Consider the following 20680-nt stretch of genomic DNA (forward strand, 5'->3'; position numbering starts at 1 on the left):
GTTGAGGGAGTTCCTGTAGTGATGCAGTGAAAATGAATCGGACTAGGAACCATGAGATTGCAGGTTCAATCCCTGGCCTCGATCAGCGGGTTAAGGATCCGGCGTTGCCGTGAGCTATGGTGTAGGTCGCAGACATGGCTCAGATCTGGTGTTGCTTTTGGCTGTGGTGTAGGCTGGCGGCTACAGCTCCAATTAGATCCCTAGCCTGGGAACCTCCATATGCTGCGGATGCAGCTCTCAAAAAGACAATGGACCAAAAAAAAAAAAAAAAAAAAAAAGAGCTCAGTTGAGACTAACCCAGTTACTTCTAGTCTACGTAACTCTGAGTTGATAACTGGGCATTGTTTTAAGCCTCTAGGTTGGTGATAGTATGCTATGCAGTGATAGAACCTAATACACTACTACATAAGTAAACTATGAAATGCCAAAGTAGTATTATTCAATAAAAATCACTTATTTCATTTCAAATAGCAAAGAACCAAAATTCATAATAAACATCAGAAAATCTGCCATATACACATGCACCACAAAAACAAAGTAGAGAAAAAAAGTTTGGTTTTAAGTAAGAATAAATTAATTTAAAAATGGATTTTATTATTTAAAGCAGGTCTTTCACTTTTCAACCCCATTTTGTTTTGGGGGGGGGTCTTTTTAGGGCAGCATCCGTGGCATAGAGATCAAATTCAAGCCGCAGCCACAGCCATGCCAGATGTGAGCCCCATCTGCTTGTGGCAACATCAGATCCTTAAACCACTGAGCAAAGCCAGGAATTGGACCCACATTCTCATTGATACTAGTTGGGTTCTTAACCTAAGCCACAATGGGAACTCCCACCCCAATTTTTTAAACTGTGGAAAAATACACATGAAACTTACCATCTTAACCATTTTTAAGTGAGAAGTTTGGTAGTAGTAAATACATTCAATGTGTGTCACCATCATCACTATCCATAACCGTAACTTTTCATCTTCTAAAATTGAAACTCTGTACCCATTAAACAAAACTCCTTATCTCCTCTCATTCCAACCCATGGCCGTCAACATTCTACTTTCTGTCTCTATGATTCTGACTCCTTTAGGTACCTCCTCTAGGTGGAATTACATAGTGTTTATCTTTCTATAGACTGGTTTATTTCACTCACCACAGTGGCCTCCAGGTTAATCCATGTTGTAACATACTACTTAATTTCCTTTCTTTTTAAGGCTGAATGTTATTCCATTTTATGTATGTATCATTTTGCCTTATCCATTCATCTCAAGATGAATGCATTTCTGTTGACCTCATGTTTTATTTGTGATTAATGCTGCTATGAACATGGGTGTACAACTTTTTAAGATCCTGCTTTCAATTCTTTTGGTATATATCCAGAAATTTAACTGCTAGATCACATAGTAATTCTATTTTTAATATTTTGAGGAACTACCATAATGTTTTCCAGTGTCTGTACCATTTAAATGCGTACCAACAGCGTATAAGAGCTCCAATTCCTCCACATCCTTGCCAACATTTGTCTTCTATTTTTTGATAGTAGCCATCCTACAGGCAGCATCTCACTGTAATTTTGCTTGCTTTTCCAGTGATTAGTGATGTTAAGTATCTTTCCATGTACTTACTGGCCATTTGCATTTCTTTGGAAAAGTGTCTATTCAAGTCCTTTGCCCATTTGTGAGCTGGGTTGTTTGGGGTTTTGTTATTGTTGTTGTTGCTGTGTTTTAGGAGTTCTCTATATATTCTGGTTATTAATCTCTTAGCAGATATATGATTTGCAAATATTTTCTCCTAGGCTATGGGTTTGCCTTTTTATTCTGTTGATAATTTTTTGCTGTATGAAAATTTAAAATTCTCACTAAAGTCCAATCTGTCTTTTTTCTTTTGTTACCTGTGCCTTTGGTGTCATATCCAAGAAATCACTGCCAAATCCAATGTGGTAAAGCCTTTGTCCTGTTTTTTCTTCCCCCTTCTTTTCAAGAGGTTTTGTTTTTTACTGAATTTGGTGTTCTGATTAGAGTAATGAAAATTATGCCTTATAAACACTGAGTTATTAACATATTATTGTGATTCGGCTTTACATTGATTGCATATAGAGGGGAAGAAAATGGAGTTAAGGCAATGACCAAATAAATACATTACCCTGATACAGTGCTGCATGCAGGTCAGTCATTATTCTGAAGGATAAGGTTTTTGTTTGTTTTTATTTATTTTTTTGAAGGACAAGGTTTGAATAGCTTCATTCATTAAAAAAAAAAAAAAAAAAATCTCTCCTACTGGCTCACAATGGTCAGAAGCCTTTGGTAACCTCTAACTGTGTCACTTGCACATTACTGTGCCCAGTGTCTTCTGATACATCTGGCTGTACATGTGTTTATTTGTACATGATCAGTTTCACTTTGAAAGACCATGATCCTAACCTGGGTAGGGCCATCTGCCACCTTTCATAGTATAGCATATGAGTAAAGATGGTTGGGCAGCTCAGGGCACACTGTAAGATGGTCTTGAAATCACTGACATTTCTAGAAAACTCACAGCTAATATACGGCTTAATAAATCTCAACTGGCCATCCTGGAATAAACCTTTCTGGAAGCTTTCAGCTAAGGAAAGCTTCTGTGGTATGAATCACAATAAAGAAAGATTCATGTGTTCCTACTCTCCACTCACCAACTTGATAAAGACACTGAGTATGTTACTGAGCCAAAAGGTGGTTTGCATGCATATATGTTGCATTTTATTTCATCCTTTCAAACCTATCCATCCTGAGATCAACTGTCATTAGCCAAGTCTCACAAATTAAAAAGCAAGTCACATTTCCAGATAGGACTGCCCCTTGGAGTGTCCTCATTTCAGCAAATGCTTTATCATCTGTAAGACTCAACAAAGAGTTTGGGTTTATTGTAAAATGCACTGAAATACAGATGCTGCTTTTAGGGTAGTTAGGCCCAAATTAAGTTGGGAATGGTCATGATTGAGGCAGCATGTGCTTCAGAAAAAGGCTAGGGTTGAGTCCCACCTGTGCCACTGGCTCTTCAGGTAACATTGGCAATTCAGAGTAGGTCTCTGGAAAATAGAAGGCTTGCTCAGGTCAACTTTGAGCTCTATGAATCTAATTTTAAAATGGTTGGTCACAATCCTGAGCTTTTCTTGCCAATTCTGAATCTTTTTTGGAAGAAATGCATCAAAGGGCATCTCTCTGAGTATTTCTTCAGGGTCAGGGAGTCCAGCTTCACTAATCACTGGATTAGAGTAGTTTTCACACCTTAATCGTTGTTTCCCTATATCAGTAATGCTGCTTTTCCCCTGGGCATCTTACATCCTCACTGTTCAAAGTACTGCCCACAGATCTGTCAACAGCCGACATTGGCATCACCTGGGAGCTTGCTGAGATGCAGAATCTTGAAGTTATCACTCCATACCTTCTTCTGTTTTGTAGTTTCACAGTCCTCACCCTTTACCTACCTGAAAGTCATTGACTTTAAATGGGTCTGGAAGCTCTGGCACTTATGGCTCCTTTCCCCTTGTGTGTGCAGTTTATAGCAGGCATCCCTAGGCACTGGAATGCCTTAGGGGTGGGGGTGGGGACTAAGAATGCTCTCATGGCTGGCCTCTTTGGTGTCCTAAGAAATTGCTATAACCAGTGTCATGAAGCTTTCCCCCTATGTTTTTTCCAGGAGTTTTATAGCTCTCGGATCTTTGATTCACTTTGTGTTAATTTTTATATATGGTGTTAGGAAAAGACTGTCCTTTCCTTCATGGTCTTGGCATCTTTGTTAAGAATCATTTGATCAAGAGTTCCCCCATGGCACAGTGTGTTAAGGATCCAACATTGTCATTGTTGTAGCTTGGGTTGTTGCTATGGTGCAGGTTCCACCCCTGCCCTGGGAACTTCCATGTGATTCAAGTGCAGCCAAAAAAAAAAAAAAGAAAATTCATTTGATCAAATATGCAAGGGTTTATTTCTGGGCCTCTCTACTGTATTCCACTGGCCTCTGTGTCTTTTTGCCAGCACCATATTGTTTGATCACTGGAGCTTTGTGGTAAGTGTTGAAATCATGAAGTGTGTCTCCTCCAGTTTTGTTCTTTCTCAAGATTGTTTTGACTATTCTGGGTGGTTTGAGATTCCATGTGAATTTAAGGATGAGGTTTTTCTATTTATGCAAAAGTGTCATTTGTATTTTGACAGGGATTGCACTGAATTTGTGGATCACTTTGGGTAGTAATGACTTTTTAACAGTATTAAGTCTCCCAATCTGTGAATACAAATGTATTTCAATTTACTCATGTCATCTTTAATTTCTTCTAGCAGTGGTTTGCAGTTTTCACTGTTCAAGTCTTTCACCTTTGAATAAGGTAATTCTTAAGTATTTTATTTTTTAATTGTTATTGTGAATGGAACTGCTTTTGTAATTTCCTTTTCAGAGTATTCATTGTTGATGTACATAAATGCAACTGACTTTTCTGTGTTGGCTTTGTGTCCTTTACTTGGATTATTAGTTCTAATAGGGTTTTTGTTGATGTTTTTTGGTGGAATCTTTATGGTTTTATACATATAAGATCACATCATCATCAAACAGAGATAATGTTACCTCTTCCTTTCCAGCTTGGATGTCTTCTGTTTTTGTTTTGTCTTCTTTCTTGTCTAACTGTCCTTGCTAGAATTTCTAGTACCATGCTACACAGAACTAATAAAAGCAGGCATCCTTGCCTTGTTCTTAATCTGAGAAGAAAAGATTTCAGTGTTTCACTATTGAGTATAAAGTTCTGTTTTTTGGATTTTTTGGGGGCTGCACCCTCGGCATATGGAAGTTCCCAGGCTAGAAGTCGAGTTGGAGCTGTAGCTGCTGGCCTATGCCACAGACACAGAAACATGGGATTGGAGCCACGCCTGCAACCTACACCACAGCTCACGGCAACACTGGATCCATAACCCACTGAGCGAGGCTAGGGATTGAACCCGAATCCTCCTGGATACTAGTCGGATCTGTTTCTGCTGTGCCACAATAGGAATATAAAGTTGAATGTGGGTTTTTCATACACGGGTTTTATTATTTTAATGTAGTTTCCTTCTATTCCTAGTTTTATGAGTGTAAAAACAAAAAAAAAATTGTAAAATGTTACTGAGTTTTAAGAAATGCTTTTTCTGTATCAATTGAGATAATCAGATTTTCTCCCCCTCTCATTTCTATGATATACTGCATTAATTGATTTTCTTATGTTGAACTACTCATGCATTCCTGGAATAAATCCCACTTGGTCATAGCACATAATTCTTTTAATATGCTGTTGAATTCAGTTTTCTAGCATTTCACTGAAAATTTTTACATCAATTACATTAAGTGACATTAATTTGTAGTTTTTTTCTTATAGCATCTTTGTTTGGCTTTGGTATTAGTGTAACTGAGTAAAATGAGTTAGGAAGTATTCCCTTTTCTTAAATTTTTTGGTAACTGAGAAACATTGGTGTTCTTCTTCAAACACTGGGTAGAATTTATCAGATCCACGGCTTTTCTTTCTCAAGAGATTTTTAAATTTTTGATTCAATCTCCTTATTATGCATCAATTTAGATTTTCTGTTTCTTTGTGATTTGATCTCAGTAGGTTTTCTGCTTCTAGGAATTTATCTATTTCATTAGATTATCCAATTTTTTGGTGTACAACTATTCACAGCATCCTCCTTTAATTCTTTTTATTTTGTACAATTCATATCAATGTCCCTATTTTCATTTTTTATTTTAGTAATTTGAAACTTCTTTTTTTCTGAGTCCATTCAGCTAAAGGCTTGTCAAAATTTTTTTTTTTTTTTTTTTTTTTTTTGTGTGTGTTTTTGCCATTTCTTGGGCCGCTGCTGCGGCATATGGAGGTTCCCAGGCTAGGGGTCTAATTGGAGCTGTAGCTGCTGGCCTATACCACCGCCACGGCAACATGGGATCCGAGCTTCGCCTGCGACCTGTACCACAGCTCACGGCAACACCGGATCCTTAACCCACTGAGCAAGGCCAGGGATCAAACCCTCATGGTTCCTAGTTGGATTCATTAACCACTGAGCCATGATGGGAACTTCCAACTTTTTAAAAATTAAAGTAGGAGTTCCCATTGTGACATAGCAGAAATGAATCCAACTAGGAACCATGAGGTTGTGGGTTTGATCCCTGGCCTTGCTCAGTGGGTTAAGGATCTGGAGTTGCCATGAGCTGTGGTGCAGGTTGCAGACATGGCTCAGATCCTGTGCTGCTGTGGCTGTGGTGTAGGCCAGTAGCCACAGCTCCAATTTGGCCCCTACCCTGGGAACCTCCATATGCCGTTGGTATGGCCCTAAAAAAGCAAAAAAAGAAAAAAAAATAGTTGATTTACAATGTTGTGCCAATGTGAGCTGTACGGAAACACGATCTAGTCAGATATATGTACACACACACACACACACACACACACACACTCCCTTTTGTCATTAAATTCCATCATGTTCTGTCCCAAGAGACTGGATGTAGTTCCCAGTGCTCTACAGTAGGACCTCACTGTTTACTATTCTAAACGTAATAGTTGGCATCTATCAACCCCAAACTCCCAGTCCATCCCACTCCTCCACACCCCCCACCAAGGCTTATCAATTTTATTGATCATTTTGAAGAACCAACTTTTGGTTTCATTGATTTTCTCTATTGGTTTTCTTTTCACTTCAAACAGAACTTCAGTGTCATAGTAAAAATTTAGCAGCCCCATTTACCAGACTTTTACTCCAGAAAGATGCTAATTAAATTATAATTTAGAGGGCATAGAAGACCCCAATGCGTAATTTACATTGCTTGATGTTATAGGACAGGGTAGGAATAAGGTCAACATATTGGTGCAGAATATGAAACATCACTAACAGACTTTCGGTTTGAAACTAACATTAATATACTGTCAGAGGTATTAACTTCTAGGGTAGAGAAAAACAGGTTTAACTAAGTTACTTTAAATATTACTATGCTGAAGCAAGACAAAAGAAATAAATTATATTCATGGTAGCTGACTTTCACAATGATAGAGAGGAAAGTAGAGTATATACTGGTTAATTCAAAATTCCTAATAGGGAACCTACACTAATTGGTACATACATTTAAATCTGAGTAAAAATAATAGTTGCTATCTAAAATTAAACCTCAGGCAGTATCATAGATACTAAAGGAAGATGAAATGTCTAGTGGTATTTTAGAAAAAAGGCATTTCGTAATAACTAACTCCACATTTAAGTGCTAACTCTTTATCAACCAGATTATTTTTTACCAAGATACTCTATTCCCTGTTCATGGTTAAAATAGCTGACTTTATTTTATATTAGGTGAAAACATAAAAAATTGTTTTCTATTTTTATCTACTTCCATTCCAAATTTCCATTACTTAAATCTCTTCTGTATATGCTATTTCAACCATAAGCCCCTTGCCAGACATCTTGCACTGGAGGCATCTTGGGCTCAAAATCTCCAAGCAGAGTGTAAATACACTCGCATACAGTAAATTCTTAAAAAACATTTGAATAATAAGCAGTGAATATAGATAGCATTCAGTGTATTAACATAAAACAAATTCTCATATGCTTTTCTATTCCTCCCAATCTTTATAGTCACCATGCTATACAGAACATGATGCCAGAAACCAGGCCCATTTTTCTTTACTACTAGATTTCCTTGGCATGGAATGGGTTTTCAGTAAGTATTTGGGGAATGCATGAAGTTCTCCTGTAGTATCAACAACTGAGCCATGATCCAGTAATAGCGGTCAAAACGTTTTTATGCTTACTGCCAAGGGTGACACAATAGATATGATAAAAAATGCAACACAAGCATATCTCATTTCACTGAACAGTGCAGATACTGTGTTTTTTACAAATTGAAGGTTTCTGGCAATCTTGCTTCAAGCAAGTCTATTAGCAACATTTCTCCAACACTGTTTGCTTATTTTGTGTCTAACATTTTGATAATTCTCACAATATTTCAACCTTTGTTATTATTTTATTTCTTATGGTCATCTTTGATTTTAACATTGTAATTGTTCTGAGGTGCCTTGCACCACACACATATAAGACATATTAACCAAAAATATTGTGTGTGTTCTGATTGCTCTGCCAACCAGCCAGTCATTCCCCTATTTCTCTTCTTCTTGGACCTCCCTATTCCCTGAGACACAACAGTACTGAAATCAGGCCAACTAATAACCTACAATGGCATCTAAGTATTCAGATGAAATGAAGAGTTGTATACCTCTCAGTTCAAAACGAAAGCTAGAAATGATTAAGCTTTGAGAGAAAGGTATATAGAAAGCCATGACAGGCTGAAAGCTAAGTCTTTTGCGACAATTAGCTATTGTGACTACAAAGGAGAAGTCCTTGAAGGAAATTATAAGTGCTACTTCAGAGAACACACAAATGTTATAGAAAGGTTCACAAGGTTTAAGCAAAGAAGCCATTTCCATAACATAGAAGTGCAAGATGAAGCATCAAATGCTCATGTAGGAGATGCAACATGTTATCTAAAAAATCTAGCTAAGATAGTTAATGAAGGTAGCTACACTAAACAGCAGATTTTCAATGTAGACAAAACAGCATTTTATTGGAAGGTGACATCTAGGATTTTCATAGCTAGAGAGGAGAAGTTAGTGCCTTGTTTAAGAGCTTCAAAGGACAATCTAATCCTCTTGTAACCTACAGAAGTTCTTGGGCTGGGGAAGAAGCAGAGCTGCAGCTGTTGCCCTATGCCATAGCCACAGCCACACAGGATCTGAGCCATGTCTAAGACCTACACCACAGCTTATGGCAACACCAGATACTTAACCCACTGAGTGAGGCCACAGATTGAACACGAATTCTTACGGACACTACGTCAGGTTCTTAATCTTCGAAGCCACAATGGTAACTCCTGGGTGGCGACTTTAAGTTGAAGACATTGCTAATTTACCATTCTAAAAATCTGGACTCTTAAGAATTATACTAGGAGATCTCATTGTGGCTCAGTGGTAATCTTACTAGTATCCATGAGGATGCAGGTTCCATCCCTGGCCTCATTCAGTGGGTGAAGGATCTGGTGTTGCCATGAGCTGTGGTGTAGGTTTCAGTCACAACTCGGATCTAGCATGGTTGTGGCTGTGGTGTAGGCTGGCAGCTGCAGTTCTGATTCGACCCCTAGCTTCCTAGAAACTTCCATATGCAGCAGGTGCAATCACAAAAAGAATAAAAGAAAAAAAAAAAGAATTATACTAAACCTCCTTTGCCTGTGCCCTATAAATGGAACAAAGCCTGGGAGACAGCACATCTCTTTACAACATGGTTAAATGAATATTTTAAACCTACTGTTGAGACCTACTGCTCAGAAAAGATTACTTTCAAAATACTAAAATACTACTGCTCACTGACAGTGCACTTGGTCACCCAAGAGCTCTGACGGAGATACACAAGATTTATGCTGTTTTCATGCCTGCTAACACAACATCCAATCTGCAGCCTATGAATTAAAGAAGAATGTCAAATTTTAAGTATTATTACTTAAGAAATACATTTTTTAAGGCTATAGGTATTTTAGATAGTGATTCCTCTCACGGATCTGAGCAAAGTAAATTGAAAGCCTCTAGAAAGATCTGCCATTCTGGATGCCATTATCTTGGTATTCACACTGGTGAATACCAAGAAGAGGAGAGAAAAAACCCAAATAAACAAAATAAGAAATGAAAAAGGAGAAATCTCAACAGATACTGCTGAAATACAAAAAACCATGACAGAATACTACGAACAATTATTTGCCAACAAATTTGACAACCTAGAAGAAAATGGACAACTTTATAGAGACTTCCAGCCTGCCAAAACTGAATTAAGAAAGAGATCAATGAATAGACCAATCACTAGAAATGAGTACGTAAGAGATCAATGAATAGACCGATCACTAGAAATGAGTATGTAATGAAAACACTCCCTACAAACAAAAGTCCAGGACCATTTGGCTTCACAGGATAACTCTACCAACTTATACCCATTCTTTTTAAGCTTTTCCAAGAGGTTGAAAAAGAAGGAACACTCCTAAAGACATTCTATGAAGTCACCATTACCCTAATACTAAAACCAGACAAAGATACTTACGAAGAAAGAAAATTATTGGCCAGTATCTTTAATGAACATAGCACAAAAATTCTCAACCATATTTTAGCCAACTGAACCCAACAACCTATAAAAAAGATCATACACTATGACCACGTGGGATTCATCCCAGATTCATAAGGATGGTTCAACATACGCAGGTCAATCAACATCATACACCACATTAACAAAAGAAAAGTAAAAAACCACATGATCATCTCAATAGATGTGAAAAAGCATTTGACAGAGTCCAACATTCATTCATGATAAAAACTATACCAAAATGGGTATAGAGGGAACACACCTTAAGATATCAAAAGCCATTTATGACAAACCCACAACCAATATAATTCTCAATGGAGAAAAGCTGAAAGCGTTCCCACTAAAATCTGGAACCGGACAAGGATGCCCACTCTCACCACTTTCATTTAATATAGTAGTGCAAATCCTAGCCACAGCAATCAGAGTAGTAAAAGAAATAAAAGGCATCCAAATTGGAAGAGAAGAGGTAAAAGTGTCACTGTATGCAGATGACACGATACCATACACAGAAAACCCTTAGGACTCCACACAAAAATTACTCAAACTAATCAAAGAGTTCAGCAAAACATGGAGTTCCCGTTGTGGCTCAGTGGCTAACGAATCTGCCTAGGAAAGATGAGGCTGTGGGTTTGAACCTTGGCCTTGCTCAGTGGGTTAAGGATCTGGCGTTGCCATGAGCTGTGGTGTAGGTCAAAGACAAGAGTTCAGCAAAGTAGCAGGATACAATCAAGCAGGAGGCATAAAGCTCCCAGACTTCAGGCAATATTACAAAGCTATGGTAATCCAGACAGTGTGGTACTGATACCAAAAGAGACAGACTGACCAATAGAAAAGAATAGAGAACCCAGAAATAAACCCAGACACCTACAGTCAATTAATCTTCAACAAAGGAGGCAAGAATATAAAATGGGGAAAAAAGTCTTTTCAGCAAGCGGTGCTGGGAAAACTGGATGGTCGCATGTAAATCAATGAAACTGAATCACACCCTCACACCATGCACAAAAATAAACTTAAATGGCTTAAAGACTTAAACATAAGACAAGACACCATCAAACTCCTGCGAGAGAACATAGGCAAAACATTTTCTGACATCGAGCTTCCAAATGCTTTCTTAGGCCAGACTCCCAAGACAACAGAAATAAAAGCAAAAACAAACCAATGGGACCTAATCAAACTGACAAGCTTTTGCACAGTGAAGGAAACCATAAAAAACAAACAAACAAAGACAACCTATGGAACAGGATAAAATAGATTCAAACGATGCAACTGACAAGGGCTTAATCTCTAAAATACACTAACAACTTAAACAGCTCAACAGCAAAAAAGCCTACAACCCAATGGAAAAATGGGCAAAAGAGCTGAATAGACATTTCTCCAAAGATACACAGACAGCCAACAGGCACATGAACAGATGCTCAACGTCACTAATCATTAGAGAACTGCAAATCAAAACTACTATGAGGTACCACCCACACCTGTCAGAATGGCCATAATTAACAAGTCCACAAATAACAAAAGCTGGAGAGGGTGTGGAGAAAAGGGTACCTCCTACACTGCTAGTGGAAATGTAAATTGGTACAACCACTATGGAAAACAGTATGGAGGTACCTCAGAAAACTATATATAGAACTACCATATGAGCCAGCAATCCCGCTCTTGGGCATATATCCAGACAAAACTTTCCTGGAAAAAGATACATGAACCTGTATGTTCACTGCAGCACTATTCACAATAGCCAAGATATGGAAACAACCCAAATGTCCATCGAGAGATGAATGGATTAAGAAGATGTGGTATATATACACAATAAAATACTACTCAGCCATAAAAAATAACAAAATCATGCCATTTGCAGCAACATGGATGGAACTAGAGACTCTCATACTAAGTGAAGTAAGTCAGAAAGAGAAAGACAAATGCCATGATATCCTTTATATCTGGAATCTAATATATGGCACAAATGAAACTTTCCACAGAAAAGAAACTCATGGACTTTGAGAACAGACTTGTGGTTACCAAGAGGGAGGGGGAGGGAGTGGGATGGACTGGGAGTCTGGAGTTAATAGATGCAAACTATTGCCTTTGGAATGGATAAGCAATGAGATCCTGCTGTATAGCACAGGGAACCATATATAGTCAATTATGATGGAACATAATGGAGGATAATGTGAGAAAAAGAATGTATATAATGTATTGTGACTGGGTCACTTTGCTATACAGTAGAAATTGAGAGAACACTGTTAACCAACCATAATGGAAAAAATAAAAATCATTAAAAATTTTAAAGTAAATAAATCCAAAAAAAGAACATTGGGACGTAATCATTGGGACGTAATCAAACTTACAAGCTTTTATAATATGGCAAAGAAACCATAGAAAGAAAAAACACTAAAAGACAACCTACAGAATGGGAGAAAATATCTGCAAATGATGTAACCAACCAGAGCTTAATTTCCAAAATATACAAAAATAGCTCATACACCTCAATAACAAAAGAACAAAAAACCCAACTGAAAAATGGGCAGAAGATCTAAATAGACATTTCTCAAAGAAATACAAATCAGAGTTCCCATCATGGCGCAGCAGAAAGAAAAATCCGACTAGGAACCATGAGGTTGCAAGTTCGATCCCTAGCCTCTTTCAGTGGGTTAAGGATCCGGTGTTGCCATGAGCTGTGGTGTAGGTCACAGACCTGGCTCAGATCTCACGTTGTTGTGGCTGTGGCGTAGGTCAGCAGCTCCGATTTGACCCTTAGCCTAGGAACTTCCATATGCTGTGGGTATGGCCCTAAAAAAACAAAACAAAACAAAAAAACAAAAAGAAAGAAAGAAAGAACGAAATACGAATGGCCAATAGACACATGAAAAGATGCCCAACACTGCTAATTATTAGAGAAACACAAAGTTTAAACACCTCACATTGGTCAGAAGGGCCATCATTCAAAAGTCTCCTTGTAACAAATACTGGAGAGGGTGTGGAGAAAGGGAGCCCTCCTACACTGCTGTTAGGATACTAAGTTGGTACAGCCACTATGGAAAATAGTATGGAAGTTCTTAAGAAAACTAAGGATACAGTTACCATACGATCCAGCAATCCCAATCCTGGGAATATATCCAGACAAAACTATAATTCAGAAGGATACATGCACTATTCACAGTATCAGCACTAATTCACAACAGCTAAGACATAGAAACAACCTAGATGTCCATAGAATGGGTTAAGATGTGGTGCATATGTACAATGGAATACTACTCAGCCATAAAAGGAACAAAATAATGTCATCTGCACCAACATGAGCACAATAGATATTCTCATACTAAGAGTAGTCAGAAAGACAAGTACTATATGGTATCACTTATATGTGGAATCTAAAATATAACACATATGAACCCATGTACAAAACAGAAACTGACTCATGGACAAAGAGAACAGACTTGTTCAACGAAAGGGTAAGAGGGCTGGGAGAAGAATAGAGTGGGAGGTTGGGGTTAGCAAATGTAAGCTATTATATACGGAGGGGAAAAACAACAAGGTACTACTATATAGTACAGAGAACTAATAGTCAATGTCCAATGATAAACCATAATGGAAAAGAGTATTTTAGAGAGTGTGTATATATATATATATATATATATATGTACAACTAAATCACTTTTCTGTACAACAGGAATTAACACAACATTGTAAATAAACAATTTAAAAAACAGCAATAGGAGTTCCCGTCGTGGCGCAGTGGTTAACGAATCCGACTAGGAACCATGAGGTTGCGGGTTCGGTTCCTGCCCTTGCTCAGTGGGTTAATGATCTGGCGTTGCCATGAGCTACGGTGTAGGTTGCAGATGCGGCTCGGATCCCGCGTTGCTGTGGCTTTGGCGTAGGCGGCGACTACAGCTCCAATTCGACCCCTAGCCTGGGAACCTCCATATGCCGCGGGAGTGGCCCAAGAAATAGCAAAAAGACAAAAAAAAAAAAAAAAAAAAAAAAAAAAACCAGCAATAGCAGAACACTGTAATTCATGGGAAGAGTTCAAAACATAATTAATCAACAGGAATTTAGAAGAAGTTTGATTTCAACCCTTATGAATGACGTTGAGGCATTCAGACTTCATTGTAGGAAGTAACTACAGATATGGTGGAAATAGCAAAAGAACTTAACTATGATGTGTAGCTTAAAGATGTGACTGAATTGCTGTGATTCTAAAATGAAACTTTACTGGATGGGGAATGCTTCTTATGGATGAAGCAAAGCAAGCAGTTTCTTGAGGTGGAATCTACTCCTAGTGAAAATGATGTGAAGATTGTTGAAATGACAATAAAGGATTTAGGATATGACATAAGCTTAGTTGATAAAGCAGTGGCAGATTTTAAGAAGACTGACTCCAATTTTCAAAGAGGTTCTACTATGGGTAAAATGCTATCAAACAGTATTATGTGCTATAGAGAAACTTTGTGAAAGGAAGAGTCCATCAATGTATCAAACCTCACTGTTGTCTTATTTAAAGAAATTGTTCCAGCCACCCCAAACTTTGGCAACCATTATCTGAATCAGTCAGCAGCCATCAACACTGAGATAAGACCATCTACCAGCAAAAAGATTATGGCTCACTGAAGGCTTAGATATGTTTAGCATTTTCAGCAATGAAGTTATTTTTAAAATCAATGTATGCACACTGTATTTTTGGGCATAAAGCTACTTTACACTTAATAGACTATAGTACAGTGTAAACATAACTTTACATGTGCTGAGAAACCAAAAAATTTGCATAACTTGCTTTATCATGATATTCGCTTTAATGCAGTGGTCTGGAAATGATCCTGCGATAACTTCCAGGTATGCCATAATAAAAATTAATCAGTTGTTGATAAACACAACTTGGAAGAGTGAATATCAGGTGTAGAAAAGAGACTAGAAGGAAATCTTTTACTATTTTAATCACAACGCAATAGAATTTAAGCATTTTCTCTGACCCAATGAGGGCACTGGTTTGCTACTATCATTGAGTGTACTGATTGCAGGCATGGCAATTTTTATTTTATTTTATTTTTTATGGTCATGCTGGTGGCATACACAATTTCCTGGACCAGGAAATAAACCCATGCCACAGCTGCAGTCTAAGCCACAGCAGTGACAGCATCGAATCCTTAACCCTCTGTGCCACCAGGGAACTCCACGACAATCCTTTGTTTTAAAAAGTGCTGTTACTAAAAATGACTAGAAAAATTATGCTATTCCTCTAAATTTCTTAGATAATTACCACCTGACTATACTTATTAATCAGTTGGGCCTAAATGCTTTTCTATTGCTGTATGAACTACTATCACTTTGTACCACATTTCTGGCACATAGTGAAGAATAAAGTTTTTGATTGACTGAGATCTTTTTTTTTTTTTTTTGGTCTTTTTGTCTTTTTAGGGCCACACCTGTGGCATATGGAGGTTCCCAGGGTAAGGGTGCAATGAGAACTGCAGCTGTCAGCCTACATCACAGCCACAGCAACATAGGATCTGAGCCGCGCCTGCAGCCTACACCATAGCTCACTGCAACACCGGATCCTTAACCCACTGAGTAAGACCAGGGATCAAACCCATGTCCTCATGGATGCTAGCTGGGTTTGCTAACCACTAAGCCACGACGGGAACTCCTAAGATAACCTTTAAAAGAAATTTCTTTACTTATTCTTAAAAAAAAAAAAAAAACTATTTAGGATGTATAAGGAAAGAATATTTTCTCCAAAAATAGAATTCTTTCTTCATAGGGCTAAACTAAAACAGAAATGATAAAGCCAGCATTATAAGACGTTTTATGGTAGATTAAAGATCTTTCCTAATGAGACGCAGGGTCTAATGCCCCCTCCTTTGAATCTGGGCTGGCTTAATTGACATGTGTTAACCAAAAAACAACAGTGGAAAATGATATTCTGGCAATACTGAGGCTAGATCAAAAGAAACCTTGCAGCTCTGCTTGGCTCTTGGAACGTCCTTTCTGGAATCCCTGAGTTGTGCATGGTAAGTCTGACTACCTGGGCCTACTGTGCTAAAGGGACCACACATGGAGGTACTCCCAGTTCCAGCTGAGCCTACACTCTAGCCATTCTCACCAAGGAGCCAGTATGTGAGCACAACAGTTGCGGATCTTCCAGGTCAGCCCACCTGCCATTTAAATACCAGCTAGGGATCTCTTTTGACGCCTTGTGTGAGGGAACATTCACTCAGCCAAGCCCCTGTTCCTCTTTCAGAATCACAGATTATGAAATATTAAAACAAAAAATGCTGTTTTAGAGTTGTTAGCCCTTTGTTTTTGCAAGTATCTGTTGTATAGCAATCAATTACAAGAACACTTAGAAGTGAATATTCCAAGTACTACTTGAAACAATTTTTACCTTTCTTAAATCTGTTAACCAACTCATCAATTTCCATCTGTGCCTAGAACTAAAAGCCTTCTCAGAGGTTAGTACTAAACCATCATACACATATAACAACAAAAGGCTCAAGTGACTCTTCCCCCACCAATCCCTTTTTTCAGTCACACCTGACTGATTGCTTTCTCAGGGCTGTTTTGCCAAGAGAACTTCTGCAGTTTCGATTTCTGTATTCTTCTCTCCTCAAATCTTAGATTATTCTGAACTTTCACAACACTGACGAGTAGGTACAAAGTGGAAAAAGAATAAAGCCAATAAAAAACATACTGGCTACATTAAAAAAAGTTATATTACATGATAGAAGTAAAGCAAAGAGCTAGACTCAACAAGCTAATCCAGATGACCACAAAAAACAGCTGGGAGGCATGTCCCAAAGGGTCAACTTACCCTTTTAGAATTCTGAGATTCATATGAAAAGTATAATTATATGTTGAATATTTAATATTTGTAACCAGAGAAAAAATCTTGTTTACCTGCAAATCAGTATTGTTGTCAATACAACGTTCATTCTTCTCTGCCAAAATCTTCCCATAGTTTTCTGATTTTATAAGATTTTCAACTCTGGTTGTATCTTTCACTTCTGCCTCCAAATCCTTCATTGTTTCAGTTTCATTTTTTACAGTAACAGTATCAGACATCCTCATTAGCAAAGGTTATTTTAGAATTCTACAGGGAACTTGAAGCCTTGGCAAGTGAGGAAAAAAAATTTAATTCAGCTTCAAACATTTCTTACATTCAGTTAGTGCACAACATTAACTAAGTACCTTCTATTTCCAGGGATAATGTCAAATATTCATGGACAGAAGCAAAATTCTTCTTCCAAGGAGCGTATGATTTAGCGATTGACATTTGAAATTAAAAAAACAATGAGATAAGGGCTATAATATGGGTTCAAGGTGATTCTGATACACACACCTCTTGCGAAAGTTCTTAAGAAATCTTAAGGAAAGAGTCCTATTAGATGAAAGGTAATATTTGAGAATTATTTTAAAATGTATATTTAAGCGACATTGGAAATCTTTTTCTCTGATCGAATATTATGAGTATTACCCTGCGAAAAAAATATTTTCCTGTCACAGCTTTCACCCAGATTCCTAAAATTTCTTATTTCTTAATCTGCAATTCCAAAAGGAAATGACTTAAAAAATAGACAGTAACATTCTACACAAAACAGTTATGGGGGTGGGGGGATGCGCTGGGGGTGTGGAATGGAAATCTTATAAAACTGGATTGTGATGATCATTGTACAACTATAAATGTAATAAATTCATTGAGTAATAAAAAAACATAGTTATAAATCTGCACTAGCAATTGTTCAGCATTATGAACCAAGCATTGAAAACTCTCCTGACTTTTGTGACTCAAGGCCAAACAACACATATTACCAGATGCTCTAGTACATGGACTCCAGAACAGATGCCAAAATATTGCTTATGTTTAGTGAGCTGAACCCAACAATGGGGACTTTATGTTGGGTATCAAGTATCCAATAAAGGTGTCATTTTATAATATATAATTGATTTATAACAATGGGTTAGCCTAAGGTGTACAATGTGGTGATTAGATACATGTGTACACTGCGAAATAATTGACACAATCTATCATCTCATAAATTGTTTTGTGTGTGGTGAGAACAAAAACAAATTATTTAAAAATGCATCCAGGAGTTTCCATCATGACGTAGTGGTTAACAAATCAGACTAGGAACCATGAGGTTGCAGGTTTGATTCCTGGCCTTGCTCAATGGGTTAATGATCCAACATTGCCGTGAGCCGTGGTGTAGGTCGCAGACGAGGCTCAGCTCTGGCGTTGCTGTGGCTCTGGCATAGGCCAGTGGCTACAGCTCTGATTAGACCCCTAGCCTGGGAACCTTCATATGCTGCGGGAGCGGCCCTAGAAAAGGCAAAAAGACCAAAAAAAAAAAAAAAAAAAAAAAATCCAAAAACTGAGATGAATTGATGGATATCTAAATAAATTTTAGGAATCCATAAATATATCCAGAAAGCTTTAAAAAAAAAATTCTTAATTATATCCACACCAAACTTAAGTGGTTCATTTGCAAAACAGTAAGGTTACTAAGGGGAAGGGATTATTTAAAGTACTTTTGCTCCTTCCTTTTTATATTTTATATTTTGAAAGAATAAAGCATATATTTTCCTTAAGTGACAAAAGAGGTTACCTGATGTGTCCTATGGATTTGAGATTGTGGTGTCCCACAAAAATAAAATAAAATAATCCAAGGTTCTTTTTCACAGTTGTCAGCCAGGATGTCAATTGTCTTGAACCATATGGAATCTGGCAGGAGGAGTCCCATGTCCTTGTCACCACTGTAGATTCCTGGACTGAAATGGACTGTTTTGGATCAAATATATCATACCTTTCAGTGGCCTAAAATTAAAACAAAAGAAAACATTTTAACAAAATAGCCAAGGGAAATGAAACACTACACTATAAGTGGAAATTAAAAATATTATTATTGGAGATTTTATTTTCTTCTCCCACACAAGAGCCAGAACACTTAGTTACAACTAATTCTCACATGCATTGGTTTTGTGAGCCCGAGTAAGTCATGAGGCCACCTAGAGAGTTTAGCAGTAAAAGCAGAAGAAAGAAGAAAGCAAGGGAACTAATATACAAAAAGAACTGAATATGTGGTCAGTGTGGTAAGGAAGATATTATCTTCATTTTAAAAGGATTTCCCAAGATCAGAACCAGGAACAGTAGACTCCAAGAACTAACATTTTTAGAGTTTTCTTCCAGAGCTACAACTCGATGAACTTAAGACTGTAATTTTGAAAAATAACCACACCCTAGGTTTTTAAAAGTACAAAAGAACAAGAGCTATAATAAGCCATTTAGCATTTTCAAAGAAACACACATTGCTTCGTGAAAGCAAATGTCTACAAAGGTTAGAATGACTATTTTTAAAGACATCTGAAAGATTAATGTCAAAATTCTCTCAGTGTCATCTGTTTTTAAAGTCAGTTTAAATTTTTTTTTGGTGCAGTGACTACATAGCACAGCAAAAAGCAACTCTAAAAAATCCCATATAGCTCTTCCATCTTCCTGACAGTTTTGTTGTCAATAAACAGAACAGCACAGTTTTAAGGTGAAACAATTGAGCATAACAAATACCAAGAGATATAAAAAATTTTTCTCATAAAATGACAGACACAAGATGGCAGCACTCACTAAGCAGCCAAATTCTTTCATGCATTTTTGCTGTGACTGTGATTTACTTATGAATCCTTTAAACTTGAATCTCTCAAAAAGCAGGCTGTAACCCACTTAAGAAATGAGTAAGGCAATGGCTAAGGTAACACCTACAAGTGGTAATGAGGAAGAAACACAACGTGAAGTGAACATGAGGATCAGAAGATCCTCTCAGGACCTCAAGGTCCTAGGAACCCCAAGGAACCTCGGAGAACACCTAGTCCAATCATACAATTTACCATGCACGTTATTAGCGCCCAGAGTAAAATTACTTGTCTAAAGTCACACAACTAATTAATGTATGACCCATACCTGCTAAAATAAGATACATCACTAGACAATTAATGAATGCTGCTGAACCAAATGGCCAGTTACTGCCTGGGAAGGAGGCAATGGTATAATAGAAAGATCAAGGGCACTAGCATTAGACCTTAGTTTAAATCCCAGCTCTGTCAGTTACAACCTTGGTAAATTACTTAATCTCTCTGAGCCACACTTTTCCAACCTGTGGTGGGCACTCCAAAAACGTTAGCTTTCTTTCATGGCATAATAACCCTAGGCCAGCAGTTGGCTGAAGCTCAGTCTGTTGTGCCCTGGCTGCGCCCTACAGGATAGGACATTGATAGGAGGCCTATTTGGGTGCACAGTGGCTTTGCATAGCTCAAGTTTTCCTATGCGTATACTCTAAAAAGCTCACCAGAGGAGATCCACTAGGGTTTCTGTGGATGTGTGTTATGCTTGGGGATGTGGGTGTTCATGTGAGTCCATAACCTAAGGGGCTCTCTAATATTAGAGCATTCTCATTTAATATAAAAAATATGCATAAACTTTGCATTCTCAGAAATATTAATGCATCTGTTTTAAATATAAATGTTTTCCTCCAAATCGTCAAGTAAAAGACATTCTAGCTTTCAGG

The 20680-nt window shown here is 37.7% G+C and overlaps 1 protein-coding gene across 43 annotated transcripts in view; it reads right to left on the reverse strand.

The window, feature by feature from the left end:
- Positions 1-20680, reverse strand: part of R3HDM1 (R3H domain containing 1) — a 183398-nt gene that overhangs the window by 92156 nt on the left and 70562 nt on the right. For 36 of the 43 annotated variants that reach the window (XM_021075238.1, XM_021075208.1, XM_021075236.1 and 33 more), the window contains 2 exons: positions 18731-18939; positions 17025-17235 (listed from right to left, as the gene is read on the reverse strand). In XM_021075238.1, the coding sequence (XP_020930897.1) occupies positions 17025-17195 (171 nt within the window). In that variant the 5' untranslated portion in view covers positions 17196-17235; positions 18731-18939. The remainder of the gene's footprint in view (positions 1-17024; positions 17236-18730; positions 18940-20680) is intronic. The other 7 variants (XM_021075222.1, XM_021075242.1, XM_021075229.1 and 4 more) reach the window with 1 other exon arrangement.

The sequence above is a fragment of the Sus scrofa genome, chromosome 15 (assembly GCF_000003025.6).
Source record: "Sus scrofa isolate TJ Tabasco breed Duroc chromosome 15, Sscrofa11.1, whole genome shotgun sequence".
NCBI lineage: Eukaryota > Metazoa > Chordata > Mammalia > Artiodactyla > Suidae > Sus > Sus scrofa.